The following is a 20019-nucleotide window of genomic DNA, read 5'->3' on the forward strand; positions in this document are numbered from 1 at the left end:
CCCTATTAACCTATTACTTTCAAAGGTCAAAACCAGGATGGAAGGAGGATTCACTGGCACTCTGTACTCGGCCATTAGGAAAAATGAGGCAGAGCGCACCCTGCTCGGGTACCGGGAAGAGCGGGCTAAGCCGAGCCATTCACAGCGTGCAGCTGCCGAGATGAAACGGAATTCACATTGAAATGCATCCAAAAAAGGACACAGACGTTCCCAGAGAACTGGGGAGCTCGGTAGGTAAATTTACTTGAAAGACATGACCCACCTCTTTGTAATCGCCCCTGTGATAAAGATGACTGACGTGTCCAAGCAAATAGTTCCGGTCTGCTGTATGGAGCTGGTAAATGCTGATCAGAGGGTCAAGCAGATTAGCTGGGCACTGGGCTAGGATGTTGAGCACACGGGCCTGCAGTTTCTTCAGCGTGATGCCAGACTGGAGAACGAAAAAATCACACACAGATTTAGTAAAGATGGCCACAATTCAACGGCAGTTGAGACGCAGCTTGTTTAAACAGTGGAATAAGCCAATTCCTCGGGCAGGGATTCTCCAGTTTCCCCATGGAGTCGGCAAGCAGAAATCAGAACAACATGATACACGGTTTTTTTGCACAGAATCCCATTTAAAAATTTAGTGGGATCATTGTGGAAAAGGCATACGGCCTTGTGCAAAAGTAAAACATGAAACTGGAGAAACGCCCTCTTTTACTAACGCAGCTATTTAGAAAGTCTCCCCTCTGGCTCCCAGCAGATCTCACCTACCAGGCATAAGGATCCAATTTTCATTCCCAGGCTTTTGCTCCTGGGTGCAAGGAGCGCAGGAAAAGCAAAAGCATCATCCAAAGCTGCACAGAGAGATGGATTAGTCCTTGCGTTCCTACACGATTATTCTCTTGCGACACAGGAATTTCAGTGCCAGAAGCACTTCACTGCACTTTGCAAAGGCTGTAATGGCAGAGCTCAACACCTCAGAAGAGCCATTTGGAAACACGGGAAATGAAATGAAACAAATATAAAAAGTATCTTGCAGTTCAGAGCCAAAAGCATACCAAAAAAGAGATAACATCTCAGTAGGTCAGAATACTTGAAGGCATAAGGAATGGTGAACATTAGGATGTATAACCCACTGACTCGATGTTACAAAGCTAATGGTTCAGCTGCTGAAAGTCATACTGGTACCATTTTCTGCATTCCCGATGATAAAAGCTGCCCAGCATACGGCAGGAGTTAAGCAATCAAACAGTAACTGGCTTCTATTTGCAGAACTGGAAGAATATGCAGAGTAGATTATTGCGCTGGCTCCGACGCTGACAGCAGGGAGGCGAGTTCCAGGGGAACCCCCAGCCCAGCAGAGGCTGCAAGACCAACTCTTGGTCAGCACGGTTTGACCTGGGAATACGGGAATCCCAGCCTGGAAGGGGAAACGGAGCTCTCGCATCACAGTTCCTAAGAGTATTTGAGCTCCAGGTCAGCATACAGCAGGTAACGTCGGGTAACGCCGTCTCAGTGTGAATTCCACACCTCATCATACAGTGTTTTAAGGGAGTGGAGCATCTCCCATGTGAGGAAAGGCTGAGGGAGCTGGGGCTCTGGAGCTGGAGGAGACTGAGGGGGGACTCATTCATGGGGATCAATATGGAAAGGGGGAGTGTCAGGAGGATGGAGCCAGGCTCTTCTGGGTGACAACCAGTGACAGGACAAGGGGCAATGGGTGCAAACTGGAACACAGGAGGTTCCACTTAAATTTGAGAAGCAACCTCTTCCTGGTGAGGGTGGCAGAGCCTGGCCCAGGCTGCCCAGGGAGGTTGTGGAGTCTCCTTCTCTGCAGACATTCAAACCCGCCTGGACCCCTTCCTGTGGAACCTCAGCTGGGTGTTCCTGCTCCATGGGGGGATTGCACTGGATGAGCTTTCCAGGTCCCTTCAACCCCTCACATTCTGGGATTTGTGATTCTGTGTTTGGATGAGACTACTGGACTAGGGAAAAAAGTGAACTCGGGGACACTCGAGGGACATTACAGTCGACTGCTCTCTCGTTCTCTCTCTAACCTGTTGAGCAGCAGGATGCTCTTTCATCCAGAGCTGCAGCTCGGTGACGATGCAGTACCCCAGGGAATGGCCCTTCCCCTTCCAGTCGCCGCTGCCCTCCAGCATGGCCAGGAGTCCCGCCAGCGGCTCCTCCAGCCCCGCAAAGCCCTGCCGGGCTTCTTCCTTGAGCTGCGAGACACAAAACCACATTGTCATGGACAAAAAGATTAGTGAATCCTCCCTTCCCCCAGCTGAACACAAAGCTTTATTTTTTTTAATTTAATCTATTCAGAGAGGTAACTGTTGCTATTCAGCCACCATCCACGCCTCCAGTGACTTTTCATGTCATTACAGATTCCTTCATGGCTCACTGCACCTCAAACCCAATGGGAAAAGCAGCAATTGTCCACACTAATTATCCCATAAAGACAGAGAAGTTGTTCTGTGGGACAGACAAAGGGGCTTGGGATTTGGGGGAGGGGGAGAAAAGAAGTGAGCTGGAGAATGGGGTGTTATTGGGAAAATGAAAATATTGAAGGTAGAGAACGGGGCTCAAAATCCTACTCATCTTCTAAGAGACAAGTAATAACGCATATAAACATCTCCTCCTCATTCTTGTACCACAGACTTTCATATTTGACCTTATACCCACTTCGGCCGCAACAGCACAATGCTCCTCACCATAACAGCAGCACTGGGGAGTATCCAAATAGTTTGCATTTTACACACAAGATTAAAAAGAACGAAACATCAGAGTTCAAACTCTGTTAGATCAGCATCCTGCAGGTCTACGCTCCCCTTCTCCAAACCACCCGAGCAGGGTGTGCTCTCTGGGCTCCGCACCCTCGGCGGGGCCGACGGCCGTCCCAAGGGCTCGGGACATGGGAAAACGCCACGCCGTAAATCTTAGGAATCCCATGGTGACGTGTTTGGAAATGTGAAGGAATTGGGCACTCACTTTGTGAATGTTAATAGGCTACTTACTACCCATCTGGTAGAAGTGATAAATTAGCCGCACTGAGCAGTACCGGGATGATGTTGGCGTTAGGCGCAGTTTCCAGGGCGCCGGGAGCGTTGGCAGCGTCCTCGGGCGCCCCGCACGCCCCGCACTGCGCGGCCCCGCACCGGCCCAGCACCGGCCCAGCACCGCGGGGACGCGGCACGGGACACTCCCAGAGCAGCTGCTCTTCCTTTGCTGGCTACAGAGCAAAATCCCAAGGATGCTCATTCCCGCCTGCAGCCAGCGCTTGTGATTTACTGTATACAACAGAGCTTCCAATGGAAACAACATAAAGTTTGAAGAATGACACGGAAAACAAGAGAAAATCTACAGGAAAATTTGCCAATTAATTTGTTCTTTTTTATTCATTGACAATATTTCCTCAAAGACAGTTATTTTCCGTAGTGCCTTTCATGTCTGGAAAAACCACAAAACATATCGTTTCAGACAGAAACTGTTTCTTTCTCACTGGATTATCAAACACAGCATGAAAAAGCTGATGACTAACAAAGATGTGACTTTTGATAACACATTTCTGCCTGTAAGTATTTTTCCCTGTGGCAAGAATTTGCGATGTTAAACACAGGGCTCCAGCTTCACTGGGAGATCCAGCAGAAGGAACAGGCAAGTTCCTCCCCAACCACAAACATCCAGCACAACAGCCAAAGGAAAACAAAGCAACTCGCCAACTAAATTGCACTGTTTATACACGGTCTCTCTTTCTCCTTCCTTCCCCCCAAAGCCCCACTTCAGCTCATTTAGCCTGAACAAAGAGCTTTCTCCACACTGCTCACCTCCTCCTTGGGCTGGACTCACAGGCCTGGCTTTGGCAGGCCGGGCTCAGCAGGTACCAGGTAGAGCAGAGCAGAGCATCTCCAAGCACTGACACAACAGCCCAGAGCACCAACTGCTTTAATCTAGACCCAGCCTTGCCTTTGGACAAACCTTCTGCTAAACTTCCCAGCAATCTAAAGACTTCAACCATGGTATGTACAGGGAAAAGTAACAGAAAGGCATGAGACACCTAAATCAGAGAGGAAAGAGTGCTGTGCTGCCCAGCCGGCCGCTCTGCCAGAGGATTCCTCCCAAACATGTCATTGTCATTTCCATTTCAATCGATTCCCATGGCAGGGAATGCTCCTTGGGGGATTTCTACAGTCTGACAGATCATGGGAATAGGAAAATGTTTCTGATGCTCAAACTACGCATTCCTTCACTCAGTTTTGGTCCCTTATTTCTAGTTACACAGCTCAGGGCAATATGCTGATGCTTCTCTATTTTAAAACTGTCTTTCCTGGGTAGGAAATGAGCACTTCTTACAGCCATGTCCCAGAACCGAGCTCAGGCCATGGGCAGACACCCTCCTCCTGCTCTCGGTCACTCATTTCAGACCAACAGGCTGATTTGCAGTAGTTAACAGAGGGTATTGACTTGTGTGGAAGGCAGAGGCTCCCAGCCTGGAGCAGCTGTGGCTGCCCCATGAAGGGTGCAAGGCCGGGCTGGCCGGGCGCTGAGCAGCCCAGGCTGGTGGAAGGTGACCATGGTCTCTACATGGTCTCTAAATACATGGTCTCTAAAGTCCCTTCCGACCCAAACCACTCCGTGATTCTATGATTTAATGTCACTGGAGCAGACTGAGCGGTGTTTAAGCCAGGTTCTGTCACTCCTCTGAGCCGGACGGTTGGATGTGAGCAGCAGCACGTTGAGCATCGCAGAGCAGGCGGCAGCTGCCCCTGAACAAAGCGTCCGCATGTGCTGTGTGTGCATCACAAATCTGAAGGCCGGCAATGCCCCGAGCGTGGATCAGCCCACCTCAGTGACAGCAGGACAGGCACGTGTCACAAACCGCTGGGGACATCCACGCTGTGCTCCCCACCTTGGAAGCAGCTGCCGCTGTGTCACCGCCTGTCCCATCGCAGCACCCTCACCTCTCTGAAAAGCCTTTCCTCGTGGGTCAGAAACACACGGTCATGGGTCAGAAACGCACCACCGTAGTTCAAAAACGCATCGTCGTGGTGCAGAAACGCATTGTCGTGGTTCAAAAACACATCATCATGGTTCAGAAACGCATCGTCGTGGTTCAAAAACGCATCATCGTGGTGCAGAAACGCATTGTCGTGGTTCAGAAATGTATCGTAGTGGTTCAGAAATGCATCGTAGTGGTTCAGAAACGCATCGTTGTGGTTCAGAAACACAGTGTCGTGGTTCAGAAACACATCGTCATGGTGCAGAAACGCACCATCATGGTTCAAAAACGCATTGTCGTGGTTCAGAAACACATCGTCATGGTGCAGAAACGCACCATCATGGTTCAAAAACGCATTGTCGTGGTGCAGAAACGCATTGTCATGGTTCAGAAACGCATCATTGTGGTTCAAAAACACATCGTCATGGTTCAGAAACACATTGTCGTGGTGCAGAAACTCATCGTCATGGTTCAAAAACGCGTTGTCGTGGTGCAGAAACGCATTGTCATGGTTCAGAAACGCATTGCTGTGTTTCAGAAATGCATCGTTGTGGTGCAGAAATGCATCATCGCGGTTCAGAAACGCATCCCCCAGGTTCAGAAACGCATCCTCCAGGTTCAGTCCGTGCTTCTGCCCCTGCCCGCAGCCCTGCCTGAAGGACGGACCCAGGGGGACACACCTGTCCCCGTCCCCATGGAGCTGTAAACTCAAACTCTGCAAAACCACCATCGCGTGGGGACAGTCGCTCCAGAAAGAAACAGGCGGAGCGAGTGGAGCTGCGAGCGCGACTCACGGGACCCTCACGGTTTCCAGCCCCGGCAGGAACGCTGCGGCGCTCTCTGCCCACGGACACGTCGATGGGAAGTTCTGTCTTTTTCAGAGTATTTTTCTTCGCAATCCACACAGATCCCAGGGTACACGGTACAGAGATTATGATGATCACTCATTCCTACTGTTGTTTTGTGGGATTAACTGCCCTCAAGACCTAATAAATAATATTTTTTTTCCTCCAGCTCTAACAAAACTCGACAGAAAGCTCAAGGCTTCCGAGTTGCTGAGCTCGAGTCTATGTCGGTGACGGACCGTTTGGAAAGGCATCTCTCCCACTGTTTCCAGCTGTTTAACTGTCCTGGCTGGGAACCACAGACCATCAGCGATGCGAAGCCTACGTGCGGCGGACAAGGCCACCGACCGCCCGCTGCGGACACCGACGTGCGCAGCCACACCGGCCACCGCACAGCGACGCTTTCCACGTGGTGAGCTGCAGGTTTTTGGGAGTTACAGGGAAAAAATCTTGGCTGCAAACCTGCATGAACAATGCAGAGTTAAACACGGGAAACTCAGCACCAAGCTGATGCATCCAGTGGTTTTGTTCAGTTTTCTAGCTCCCAAATTTAGATGAATTTTGCTGCCTATGAGGAGTCTCCATGTAGAGCCCATAGGGCACCGTATAAAAATACAGCAGCTAATTTTAGACAGGCAGTGCGACCTGCATTCACTGCTCTAAGAGGCAAAACCAAACCAAAGCATAAAAAATGGTGAAACAACTTTGAATACGAAGGCTTTGATATCACTCCACTTGGCAAAGAGCACTTCTCTACTGACTCCAACCCTCATTTTCTTCAGCTCCTAGAAATATTCTTTCCCCTCCCCCACCGATCCTCCATTTAATGGACAAAAAAAGTGTTTAAAAGAAAACAAAAGCAACTTCGTTGGGTTTTTTTTCTCTCTCTGTAGCTCAGCCCTGTAAACTTCAGCTCTTTTATATGCGCCCCTGAGCTGCTTCGCATCACACAGAGCTACCTTTTCTTTCCAGTCCTCGCTGCGAACGCGCCGGCTCTTCCCCCGTGCGCTGGGGCTGAAAGCGCTGCTGAAGAATTGCAGGGCTGACCTAAGCGCTCTGTGTCTGGACATGCTCTGCATGCGCTGATGAGGGAGCTCGGCCTTACCTTCTTCATCTCCTTCTTTGTCCAGAGGAGCTGAAGGGTTTTCAGCAATAGGAGCGGGTCCTGGCCTGGAGGAGGGGGAAGGGGGAGAGAAAAACAAAACAAACCAGATTTATTGGCTCTATAGAGGCAGCCTAGACACACTGGTGCATTGTTTCACCCAAATCAGCTACTCCACGCCACCGCGTTTGAAACCACCAACCTTCCAACTGTCAGTCAGGATTAAAGTGTGCAAATCCCTCACTCTGAAACCCTAACAAAATAACAGTCATCATCCATGCATGGCTTAACTAAACACCCACACGGGCTCGGGCCCTGAAAAGCTGTATTGGGGCATTTACAACTAAATCACGGCGCTGCGACGCATCCAATGGATCCCCAGCAGCCCCCCAGCACTGCCCCTTTGGAATATTAAAGCAGGGCGGCGCGGGAAGGGACGGCGCCTCGCGCAGGCTGGAGAGCACCCCCGACACACTGGTGTTCAATGGAAGGGCCGCGCAGCGTCAACCTCAGCGCAGCCCGTGGGTGAAGACGCGAGTGGGTGAATCCATGGGGAGCTGAGTTAGTGCGGGTGCTCGGCGGTGAGAGGAGGAGAGGAAATGCTGCTGGGATTAGTGGTGAGGCTAAAAATACAGAAAAGTGATCAATTATTTCAAAAGAAGGTCATTTGGAATTTTTCCCTTCGACTTTTCAGCTGGTTATTTGAGAACCTGCACTCAGCTGATCTATTAGCATTCATCACACCAGTATTATTCATCAGACCATTACTCATCACACCAGTATTTCTGAACCAAATGCTTAGGGATATTTCATTTTAAAAACTGTAACTTTTACTGATATCTGGTTCTACTTAATTCCCATTTACTTCTGAAACCGTGACTCAGAATATTCTGAATGAAAATCTTGTGTATCAACAGTTTAGACGTGAAGAATGAATGTAAAAAACATGAATGAGTTCTCCAAAAGCTCTCCTCATATATTTAGTGCTTCTCCTACATTTTCATAAAGCCAAAAGGAAAATGTTAAACTGAAAAGGAAACATCCCCTCAATCACTTTCTGCGTTCTACACTTCCCAAACAGCTCATTTCCAAATGCCGGATTCCTTGCTTAGTGTCCCATCTGACTTCATATTTCAGGTCACAAAAAGCTATTTCAACTGTGAAAAGCTCCACCTCATCCAACTAAACTCCGAAGCACTCCATTGATCAAATATTTCAAGAAGCAAGCTGATCCCTGGCTGAGCCAAGAGAACGACAGTATTCCCCTACCCACCAACCCCTGGGAAACAGCAGCCAAATTAAAAATGCCACATTTACAATTCATGAACTAATATTTTCTCTCGTCTCCGGCTGCTCTGAAATCTCGAGCTCTCCAAGCTCTGCTTGTTCTCAGCTACCGCGCCCCCTTCGGAAAAAGAAAAGTCTCTTTTTACAGCAAAACTGAAGAAAATCCAGATCCCTGCTCCCCACCAAATTAGCAACTACCAGTCGAGCTCCGGCCGTGTGTGTGCACATACACACACTGCTCCTGGCCTGGCTCCCAAGGAAATTTATACACACATATGAACAAAACACACTAGAATGTAACCCAGTGTGTAACTGAATACACTGTAAATCTGCACTGTAATTAATGCAGTGAGCGAGCCGGACTGCTCCAGGAAATGAGAGCGGCTCGCAACACCCCGCGCTGCACATACAGCCAGTAACTCAGCCGCTGAAAAAGCTTTCTCAACCTCAATCAACAAAACAAGGCCTTTTCTTACGTGACTTTTCCCTGCCTTACCTCCCTGGAACTGAAACCTGACCTCGGCGTCGCTTCGATGCGCAGACGCATGGAAACGGTCTCTCCAGTCAATGTTAAAGCACTCAACACGTTCCCATTGCGTAGGGAGCAGCCCTTCCCTGCTCAGAGCCTGTGTGTGGACGCCCCCGTCACGTCGTTATTCTGTGGAATATATCTATGCCCAGCGCCAAACCGCTGGGACAGGACAAGGTCAGCCGTCCATCTCCTGGAGTGACCCGAACAGAGGGGTTTGCTCCCGGGCAGTCGGGTGTAGGGAAGAGGGAGAGCACTGAACTGTCAGCACTGGTGTCGGACCAGCGCTGTTCTTCCTTCATCCTCAGGTCCAAGGGGGAACACCGCTTCCCACCATTCCATAGAAGGTCAAATCACTTTTACTCCATTTTGTACATTTCATGGAATGTCCTGAGTTGGAAGGACCCACATGGATCATTGGTTCCAACTCCTGTCCCTGCACAGGACACCGCACAGGTCACCCCGTGTGTCTGAGCACGGTGTCCAGTCTCCTCTTGAACACTGACTTTCCACCAGAGTGTAAAGACGCTGCAGTTCATGGACCTTGACTGACTGTACCCAGCTACTCTCCAGCAAGAACATGAGATGTAAATGTGAAGCCCCACATCATTTTGGCTTTGGAAAGAAATGAAAAATTAATCTTTTCTTTCTCCTACAGGACCTCTTTGGGGGACTGGCCTCCTCATGGTTCTCCTGGCACCCTCAAGAGTGGAAATGCCCGACTTTGGCAGGGACAGTGAAGCAATCACAGAATCACAGAACAGTTTGGGTTGAAGGGACCTTCCCAGCTCCCCCAGTGCCCCCCCTGCCATGAGCAGGGACATCTTCACCAGCTCAGGTTGCTCAGAGCCCCGTCCAGCCTGGCCTGGGATGTCTCCAGGGATGGTTCATCCACCACCTCTCTGGCCAACCTGGGCCAGGGTTAAATAACAGTAACAGAGCTGTTATGTTCCCGCTGGAATACCAGACAGGATCCTGATCATCCATACCCGAGAAGGAACCAGAGAAGCAGCATAAAACTAATGCCAGGACATCCGAGGGGAAAGGACAGGACCTTACAAGGAGTTTCACAAGCCTTCCAGAGCAAATCTGGAGAGCAGACGATTGCTCAACACAAAAGGGACAGAGGAAGAAATACAAGGGAAGGAAGAACAAAGCACAGCAACTGCAAACCAAATGGTCATAACTGAACCACGAATGCATCTGGGCTCAACTCGGAGGACAAGAACAGGAAAATCCTGAAGTGACCTCCAGCCACAGCAGTAAGGACAAGAACAGCAGTTACTGAGATACGGGTACAAGAGCAGTGACGGAACGGTGCCTGCAGAGGCCAGAAAACGCCTGCACACATCACACCAAGAACATACAGAATCTTCACTTCTAAAGAAAAGTTCAGTTCTGTGGAGACTCCCACATCCTGAACAGACATTCAGCTACCAGCAAGAGTTACTCAATGAGCAAAACAAACCAACCAGGGACAAGGCCACATAAACCAGCGTAAAAATGCACTGCAGCAGGAGGGGAGCAGCACACCCTGCGCCCCGGTGGGGCCACCGCTGTGGGCTGAGCTGTGCCCTGGTGTCCTGGTTTGGTTAAAAACAAGTTTCTCTTTCAGTGAATGTGCCTGTCAGCTAAAGCTTCATATGAGCTGCATTTTCCTGGAGAACAGATCCATGTTTTGGTGAACACAGCAATGGATGTGAGGTTATTGGTAAGGACAGAGTCACATCTCCCGAGAGGGGCAACGAGAAACAGGTGACCAGAAACTGACCAACGGAGTCTAACATCCCATTCACGTGAATACTTCATATGAAAGTGGGAGAGCACGAGGATCCCGGCCCTTTTCCTTATGGCGACATTAGGAGAGGACCTTGCGAGTCGTCCCTGCGAACTGAGGCCAGTGACAGACTGAATCCAGCTCCGGTTGCTGCAGAGTCCAGTCCAGGACTTCGGGTGCTGGTTCTGCAGTTCCGGGACTTTCCAGACTGGTTTTGTATATTTTGTATTATTTTCTCTATTTTATCAGCAGCATTAGTCAAACATTTTAAATTTTTCCAACTCTCTTCTCTCTGTCCTTCTCTCCCTCCTGATCACCTGTGCTGAGTGGGAAGGGGGAGGGGGGTTAACAATACATCTGCCAGGGTTTTATTGTCACCCCACAATCAAACCCTCGACACCTGGGCATCCAGAGAATCACAGAATGGTTTGGGTTGGAAGGGACATTAAAGATCCTCTGTTTCCAGCCCCCTGCCACAGGCTGGGTCACCAGAGCCCCATCCAGCCTGACCTGAATCCTCCCAGGGCTGGGGCAGCCGGGGCCTCAGCACCCCCAGTGTAGAGAGTTTGTTGGAATTACAGAATCACAGCATCATTTTGGCTGGAAGAGACCCTCAGGACCATTGAGTTCAACCAGAATCAAGCACTAAACCGTGTCCCTAAGAACCCTATAGCACATGCCACCCAGCTCCTGCACCAAGCGCAAAGAGAACGTCCCCAGCCTGGCCTGGACCCTTTGCAGCTCCAAACTGGGTTTGCAGACCATAAAATACCTGCAGAGCTTCACCAAAGCAGGTTCTAGCACCACAGTGATCCCAAGGAGACCCATCTGAACCCACTCCAGCAAGAGGCCTTGATTTCTTCATCTGACAGTGTCTCCAAATATAAGAATACGTTCGTGTTTTCAGAATTTTGACATTAATGTATTTCCTTTCAACGTTTTTCATTCTGAAAATTAATTTCCTCTGCCCTGAATCTGGTATCAAAATCAGAGGAGACGCCAAATCAAATCTTTTCCAGTCCTCGGTATCTGTGGTTACATTTCAAAACCATATAAACCACAAGGCTTATATTTTTGAGTTAGAAGAGTGTCTTTGAGGAAAGCCATAAACTCTCTGTTCATCCTCTCTTTCCCCTTTGCGCGCGCTCCGCTCAGAGCTGCTGGGATCACAGACAGCGCCGCCCGTTCGCTTTGCGTCCTTGCAAAACACGACCCACGGCCCAAGACCTGGAAGAATTACAGGCAACTGATTAAAAGATGCAGGGGCTTAACGCGACTGAAACGCAGGATCCCGTCCACCAACCAGCCAATTACAGCTGAAATTCATGGGTGGGAAAAGTAAAGAACAACATGCTAATGGTTGAGTCTTCTTTAGGCAGACAGCGTACACCTCTGCCTTGCAAATTAATGAATATTGAATGGGATATAGAACAAATCCAATCCAGTAAACAATCAGTGAATTCCTTCCCCCAATAAATCCCTGTTAATCTGAACAAGACTTTGAGATCTTTTTCTGAAGGGAAACCCAATGTTGTATACATTTCATATATCTCTCTCTGTAAGTGCAGCCAGCCTACTTGCACTTAAAAAACTAAAATCTATAGCGATGCATCAACTGGGGGGTGGGCAGAGCTGTTCAGTCCCCTCCTGTTTCAGTATGATGGGTACACCCAACACTGTGACATCTACATTACATCCGAAAACAAAAAACCGGTATGCTATGTGGATTAAGAATTAATCAAAGTCTCTAATTGCAATCTACCTTGTCTCAATTTCTTGCAGAAAATGGCTGTAGTTCACCCCCAGTGTGTGCTCATGGGCTTGAGGAGGAACAGAAACAACATCGCTTAGAGGACGCAAAAAATGAACCTGTACAGTTCCTGGTGACGAGTTTCGAATCTCTAAGAACAAGCTGGTTTAATTTAAAAGATACAAAATTCCTCCATGGAAACTGTCCTGGTTTTGTTAAAAACAAGTTTCTCTTTTAGTGAATGTGCCTGTCAGCTAAAGCTTCATATGAGCTGCATTTTCCTGGAGAACAGATCCATGTTTTGGTGAACACAGCAATGGATGTGAGGTTACTGATAAGGACAGAGTCACATCTCGCGAGAGGGGCAACGAGAAACAGGTGACCAGAAACTGACCAACGGACTCTAACATCCCATTCACGTGAATACTTCATATGAAAGTGGGAGAGCACGAGGATCCCGGCCCTTTTCCTTATGGTGACATTAGGAGAGGACCTTGCGAGTCGTCCCTGCGAACTGAGGCCAGTGACAGACTGAATCCAGCTCCGGTTGCTGCAGAGTCCAGTCCAGGACTTCGGCTGCCAGCTCTGCAGTTCCGGGACTTTCCAGATTGGTTTTGTATATTTTGTATTATTTTCTCTATTTTATCAGTGGCATCAGTAAAACATTTTTAATTTTCCCACCTCTCTTCTCTCTGTCCTTCTTTCCCTCCCGATCTCCTGTGCTGAGTGGGAAGGGGTACAGGGGGTTAACAATACATCTGCCAGGGTTTTATTGTCACCCCACAATCAAAACCCTCGACAGAAACTCACAGATCTTTACACACTTTCTGTTTCATTTTTTTTTTTCTGTGTTTACTGTTAATGAGTACATGAAATACAAATAAACCTTCCACTCCTAAGTATTTTTGAGCTTGAGAAAATGATTCCATAGGGAATTTCTCCTGACGACGTGAAATAATATTTTAAAGATACAAACCCAATTCTACAATATATAGGTACCATGTAATATGTATGGTGAAATTCTGGGTTGCTCTCGCAATAGTTCTGGTTGTGCCGCATCAGCCCCGTCCCGTGCTGAGCAGTCGCCCGACCCTCTGTTCAACCTGAGGCCTCCACCAAACCTGGGACTGAGACAGGGAAACCTCTCTGGAACCAGTCTGAAATTCAGGTGATGAGAGAACACCCACCGCCCCCGAGGATCCCAACGAGGCTTGTTCCCCAGAGCTGGGAACTGCGGGCAAATTCTGGCTTATTACCGTCACTTTTGGGGTAACTGTTGTGTCTCCATCGTAGGTACATCCAGTTAAAACACCACCTTGCAGCAAGGCTGATGTAGCTGTGTTCCTTGGCTCCAGAGGGAGGGCAGAGCGAAGGGTAATTCACACAACAGAAGCTGCACAGGACACGGTGGGACGCGGTTGTTGAGCCGGTCACAACGCGATGGGTGCAACGCGCTGGGAACGGCTCTGTGGGTATCGCCGCCTCACCCGCCGTCCCAACCCGTTCTCCGCTTCTTATTGGGAACACGTGTTCTAAATGACATTTAATGGCCTTGCCATAATTTGCCTGTATTTCTGCAAACAGTGCCCCGGATCGTGTTTCTTACTTCACCCTCAATGAAACGCGGCCTCCGCTCGCTCCGCACCCGCACGGCACAGGAGCGGCTCAGCCGCCTGCTGCAGACCCACGGGCAGTTCTGCCCCGCTCTCATTCAGTTCACCTTCTGAATATAAAAGACACAAAGGGTTTTCCTTAACAGACACGGCGCCGTACCAAATAAGTTATAACTGCCAGCGGAGAGGTAAATAAAAATGTAGCTTTCCCCAGAAAGAATCAAAACCTGAACAGCAAGCAGCCAAGAAGACAGAGCTGCAAACTACCGAGAAACCATGGTAAGAAGACCGGGCCCAAAGCAAGGGCTGCAGCGGCCTTTTGGCAGCCGCCATGTTTGCCGCCTCGCATCTCCGGTGCCCACGGCCCGTCTCCCCATATCGCCCCCAACAAACGTGCTCTTGGGGACGGGAAGGTGACCGCAGAGCTGCGCAGGGAGCGCAGCCCAACTGCCCGTTATCCAACGCGTGTCCACGTCATCTCCTGGTGAGAGCTGCAGGTTCACCTGAACCGAGGTGGCCAGCAGCTCCTGGACATTGTGTCTTTACCAGTTCAGCTGTATACAGGTGTTTTATCAGAGACTGATTTTTTCAGGAATGCCACTCACAGCCCAATAACACCACAGAATCACAGAATCATTTTGGTTGGAAGAGACCCTCAAGATCATCGAGTCCAACCATAACCCACCCCTGGCACTGCCCCATGTCCTGAGAACCTCATGTCCGTCTGTCCAACCCTCCAGGGATGGTGACTCCAGCACTGCCCTGGGCAGCCTGTTCCAATGCCCCACAGCCCTTTGGGGAAGAAATTGTTCCCCACATCCAACCTCAACCTCCCCTGGTGCAACTTGAGGCCGTTTCCTCTGCTCCTGGTGCTTGTTCCTGGGGAGCAGAGCCCGACCCCCCTGGCTCCAAGCTCCTTTCAGGCAGTTCAGAGATCAGAAGGTCTCCCCTCAGCTCCTGTTCTCCAGCTGAACCCCCCAGGTCCCTCAGCCGCTCCCATCACACTTGTGCTCCAGCCCCTCACCAGCTCCATTCCCTTTTCTCAACTCGCTCCAGCACCTCAATGTCCTTCTTATGATAAGGGGCCCAAAACTGACCACTGTATTCACAGTGTGGCCTCACCAAGGTCTCACTATGGTCCAGACAAACTTCCAACTCACCTTTCTCCTCCTTTGCACATTACTCCTAAATGTAAACTGGCACCGTCCTGGGGATGGGGAGGATTTTCATTCACACTGTGTCCCCTCCTACTTCACAGGTGACTGCACCAAGGGGGTCACAGGTTCTTTAATACTTGCTCATGGCAGAGTCTGTGTCTTAGGAAAACAGACATTTCCAAGAATGACAGCCGTTCACTTCCAAGAACACTGTGACTAAGGAGTAACAACTCCGTGATTCATCCCCATCTCCACCGACTGCAGCGCTGAGACACCCACCAAGAAGAACAGCACCCCGAGCCACTCGCTCGCAGGGAGATGTCTCGGTAGCAGTGTCTGCAGACAGGCACAGGAATGCTGCTGATCGATTTAAATGTTAATTACATCCCGCCACTGAATCCTCCAGTGCAGAATTTACAAGAGGATCAGATGTCACAAAACTATTTCATTTCAGAAGCAATAAATTGCTCTGCTTTAGCACCATTTCCAGGGCTCCAAAACTCACTCACCATCCCAGCTACCAATGCCTTAACTCCCACAAAAGATAAATATGCTTTTAAAATGTATAACTATGTGGGTTTAGCTGAATTCAAACAACAAGGAAATGAAGCAACAAGACGGAGAGGGTCCTTCTTTATAAGGTATGTCTGGCTTGCTCCAGCCTTTGGCTCAGTTTCCAGTCTTAGCTGCAGCTTTCTAATGGATGGAGCTTTGAACTCCACCGCACAGACGGCTCCAGATCTCAGAAATGAAGCAACCACACGCAGCTGAAAACCTCTGGAAACCTCCACACACCACACACCTCCCCTGTAATTTCACCATTAAAGATCCAGCCTTTTGGGAGGTCTGTGAGTCTCGGTTCACTAGGGGAAAAGCGTTCATCACTTGTTCCTCCAGTTCTTCATTCACACACTCGGATTCGCCTGCTGCGCTGACACGGCCGGTGGAAACATCTGCATCCGACGGGAGGGAAAACAAGGAGAAAAACCCAACAAACAACAAAACACGGTAAGTTCCTCACTCGTAATCACCTGGGTATGAACATCAGCTCACTTTCAGTAGCCAGAATCCTCATTTAACACGAGTGGTTCGTTATTTCTCCACCAGTGGACGGGCTGTGGCTGCTGTGACACATCCTGGGCCGCCCGGTCTTGCCCGTCAGCGCAGGCCGTGCCGGGCTCCCTGCGGCCTCTTCCAGCGCACGAACCGCCACTGAAACACAGGCGCCCGCACCACCGGCCGCACCGCGCCGCGCCCGCAGCAGCTCCCGCTGCACAACCAGCTCGTGTTCTCATTCATAGCCGGATGGAAAAGCCAGGTCAACCCAAAACAACTCCCCTGCCCCATTCCTCCCTGGATCCAAAGCAGGGCAAAAACTTCCTTTCAGTTCAAACAAGGCAGTTGTTTCACTCAGTATTAAATACTTCGCTTCACTTTAGCAGGGAGGTCAGTATCTACAAGTTTCTCTTCTGGTTGTTGTTCAACCATCTTTCAGACAGCCCTGATTTAATAGAAGCACCTAATTGCACTGTGGACCTGCAGGTACCGGCCAGCAAACCCCAACCGGAGCCCCGGGGTTTGATCTCTTGTATTAACGTGACAGCAATAACATAACAGGGTTAGCTCGACCCATTGTGTTTTCTCTAACATCCTTGCAAAAGCTTATCACAAAGCATCCGGCCACGCATTCAACGCTGATTTCATGTTTCTCGTTTGATTCTTCTAGAGAAAAGCTGGAATTCCTCAGATGCCATTAGCCGAGCCCACCCCTTCCTGGGATCACTATTTTAAGCCGTACCTTGGTCTGTGCTGCCGGCACCACTGCTCAAAAGTCAAAATATAGACAACAGGCAGAAATACGTCTGGAAAATGAGCCGCACGGGCAGGACACTGAGAAACTGCCACGCTGGAGAGAAGAAAGGGAGATGAAGAACGGCACATAGAGTAAAAGTATATTGAAAGCTATAAAAGCTTTTATAGAAAAAGAATCTGGTCTTTCTCAATGGCAGTAAAAGTCATTCTTTTAACTAAGAGCAAGAAATCCATTCTGAGAAATCCGAGTTATGAAAACATAATAGGAAACCTCACAATTTTGCTAAGACATGCTCTGCTTCTCAGTGAGTCAGAAGTTCACATTCTTCTAACGCCGCCTCCCAACTGAAAACAATCCCCACACTTCAAGCAAAAGAATAATAAAGCACACATATGCTTCTTATAAAACAACCCTTACAAATAACCACGGCTTTTGTTTTCATAATGGCTAAAATTCATCATTTCCCCCCCCCAAAAAACACGGATCAAACAAAACGCGCTCTCATTAAAAGAAAAGGCTGGTTTGTCTGAGTGGAACAGCCAATACCATTTTCCTATTATTTTGTTAGCACTTTTTGTCAATGAGGAGGAGGGAGAGCTGCCGAGCAGACAGGGCCGGGCAGGCGGGACGGCTCAGCACCCAAACCAGGACCCTCATCGCCCCAGCTCAGCCTCAAGGGCACCCACATTCCCCCCACTGCACCATCACCCAGGGATTGTGTGCAGCTCATTAATGCTTACAGATATATAAAGGGGGAGTGTCAGGAGGATGGAGCCAGGCTCTTCTTGGTGACAACCAGTGACAGGACAAGGGGCAATGGGTGCAAACTGGAACACAGGAGGTTCCACTTAAGGATGAGAAGCAACTTCTTCCTGGTGAGGGTGTCAGAGCCTGGCCCAGGCTGCCCAGGGAGGTTGTGGAGTCTCCTTCTCTGCAGACATTCAAACCCGCCTGGACCCCTTCCTGTGGAACCTCAGCTGGGTGTTCCTGCTCCATGGGGGGATTGCACTGGATGAGCTTTCCAGGTCCCTTCAACCCCTGACACTCTGTGATTCTGTGATTCATGCACAGAACATGCCCTGCAGATCTGGTGCCAACTAAAGAAACAAAAATGAAACCAACCGCAGAAGTTTCCCAGCTTCGGGCACATCCTGCACGGTGCCCAAGACGACCCACAGACACCATCCTCAGACACACGGGGTGAACTGTGGGGTGTCCTGCGCAGGGACAGGACTTGGAACCAATGATCCGTGTGGGTCCTTCCAGCTCAGGGCATTCTATGGTTCACTCTCGGGGGACAGAGTGTCCCTTGCCCTCATACGGTGGCGAAGAAGAACATCTTGCATGTTGGTCTGAACACACACGTGGGTCACCACCTCAAACAAATAGTCAGTTTTGGATACTTTCAATACACCCAAGGAGAAGCGCACCTATTTTTACACAAGTGGCAATTCTAACAATAACACAAAGAAGTTGCTTTCTAGGCAGGTAATGAAATCCATAATAATAAAGGCCTAAAAGTATAACAATCGTTAACCTTTTGCAAGTAACTGGCAAGACTTTTAATGGCTTCCTCATCTGCTGGATGGGCCATGACCCATCACGGGTTACAGTAGCGTGGTTATTAAGCACCAAGACGATCCCCGGCACAGGGGACTCGGAGTTGCAGGCTGATGGGAGTCGGGGGACAGCACTGCACCCCCTCATTCCCGTCCCCACCTTACACCCTCTCCTGCACCTCCACCTCCAGGAACAGGGAGGTGGCCGAAGAGACCGAGCTCGGTCCATCCCCATCCCGCACAACCGCATCTCGTGTTCCTGTGATCGTAAAGCAAAAAACACAGTTTCATCACAAAATAGTTATTTTCCTCCAAAAATTCAGTCAAGCTACTTTTACTTACTTTAGCCAACCGCTCTGCGCATTTCTTCATTGATAAAGAGAAATGGGGTTTGTTCCCATTTCCAGCACTCTGGAAAACAAATAATTTCTTCTTTCGAGCTTATTAAGTCTGTAAAGGCGTAGAAAACTAATATTGTCGGGGATAAAAGGGGGAACTTCTTACATATGTCATTATTTTGTGGCTACTTAGTACTGAGGCTGTCAGAACAGCAGCAGCAGGTCTAGAGCACCGGACTGCGGTTTGGGAAGGGAGCAGCAGATGCAGAGTATCACAGAGCTCAAGAGGAACACAGATCTTTTCCCATCCAGACATCTCTGGAAATCCCCACGTTCTAAGTCAAAGAACCTTTAACTATCCTAAGTAGTTTTCCATGGAAAAAAAAAAGAACAACTGTTGATACTAAAACTGTTTTGAAGCCATCCAACTTTCCTTGTAGAACAGTAACAATAGTTTGATTCTTGCTTAAACACCATTCCCACATTTTCTTTGAACCATAGAATCGTTTTGGTTGGAAGAGATGCTCCAGATCATCAAGTCCAGCCGTTAACCCAAGGCTGGCGCTGTCTCGTGTCCCGAGAACCTCATCTGCACAACTCTGGCATCTTCTGCCACTTGTGTGTCCTCGGGAAGCATCAGCAGATGCTGAACGGGACCAGAATGTCTCCCCTTGGGAGGTCCCGGGGCTGAACCCCAGGTACGGACCAGCCAACCCGGCCCTTGACAGCACCCAACGTGCTGCAGCTTCAGCCGAGCAGCGAGCAAAGAGCACCAGGGGCATCCCGACCCAGATCCCAGCATCTCTGCTTCTGTTCCCTGCACAGCCCATCCTGGTGTTTAACATCAGCCATAGAATTTGTTTCCAACCGTGGCTGGACAACCCAATCGTCAGAAGAAATCTGTAGGTTAGACCTGAGAAACAGCGCTTGAGGCTGAAGAACACGTCAGCTTTTCTACCAGCATTTCAGAAGCATTTTAAAATAACCCTTTCACTAGGGTAGAAATTCACTTTTGTGTTGTTTTCCTGCCTAGCTGAGACCATTCAGATCACTGAAGACATGGAATCAGGTTCAAGGAAACTTCGTTCTGTAAGTATCCCAATGAGAAATAAATTGCTTTTAGAAATAGAAGCTGAAATAGAAGCTTTTACATGCTGAGAGCTGATGTTAATAAAGTATTTAGACCGTGTTCAAGCACATGTTAAAATGCACAGCTAAAAACATGGGTCCACTGCCAGAACCCAGCACAGCGGCTCAGAACT

General features: G+C 49.2%; 1 protein-coding gene across 21 annotated transcripts in view; it reads right to left on the bottom strand.

Annotated features, from left to right (window-relative positions):
* The window catches only part of EXD3 (exonuclease 3'-5' domain containing 3), a 298384-nt gene that overhangs the window by 194731 nt on the left and 83634 nt on the right, over nucleotides 1-20019 (bottom strand). For 20 of the 21 annotated variants that reach the window (XM_071817354.1, XM_071817355.1, XM_071817352.1 and 17 more), the window contains 3 exons: nucleotides 6938-7002; nucleotides 2043-2210; nucleotides 263-430 (listed from right to left, as the gene is read on the bottom strand). In XM_071817354.1, the coding sequence (XP_071673455.1) occupies nucleotides 263-430; nucleotides 2043-2210; nucleotides 6938-7002 (401 nt within the window). The other variant, XM_071817356.1, reaches the window with a different exon arrangement.

The sequence above is a fragment of the Patagioenas fasciata genome, chromosome 20 (genome assembly GCF_037038585.1).
Source record: "Patagioenas fasciata isolate bPatFas1 chromosome 20, bPatFas1.hap1, whole genome shotgun sequence".
Classification (NCBI taxonomy): domain Eukaryota; kingdom Metazoa; phylum Chordata; class Aves; order Columbiformes; family Columbidae; genus Patagioenas; species Patagioenas fasciata.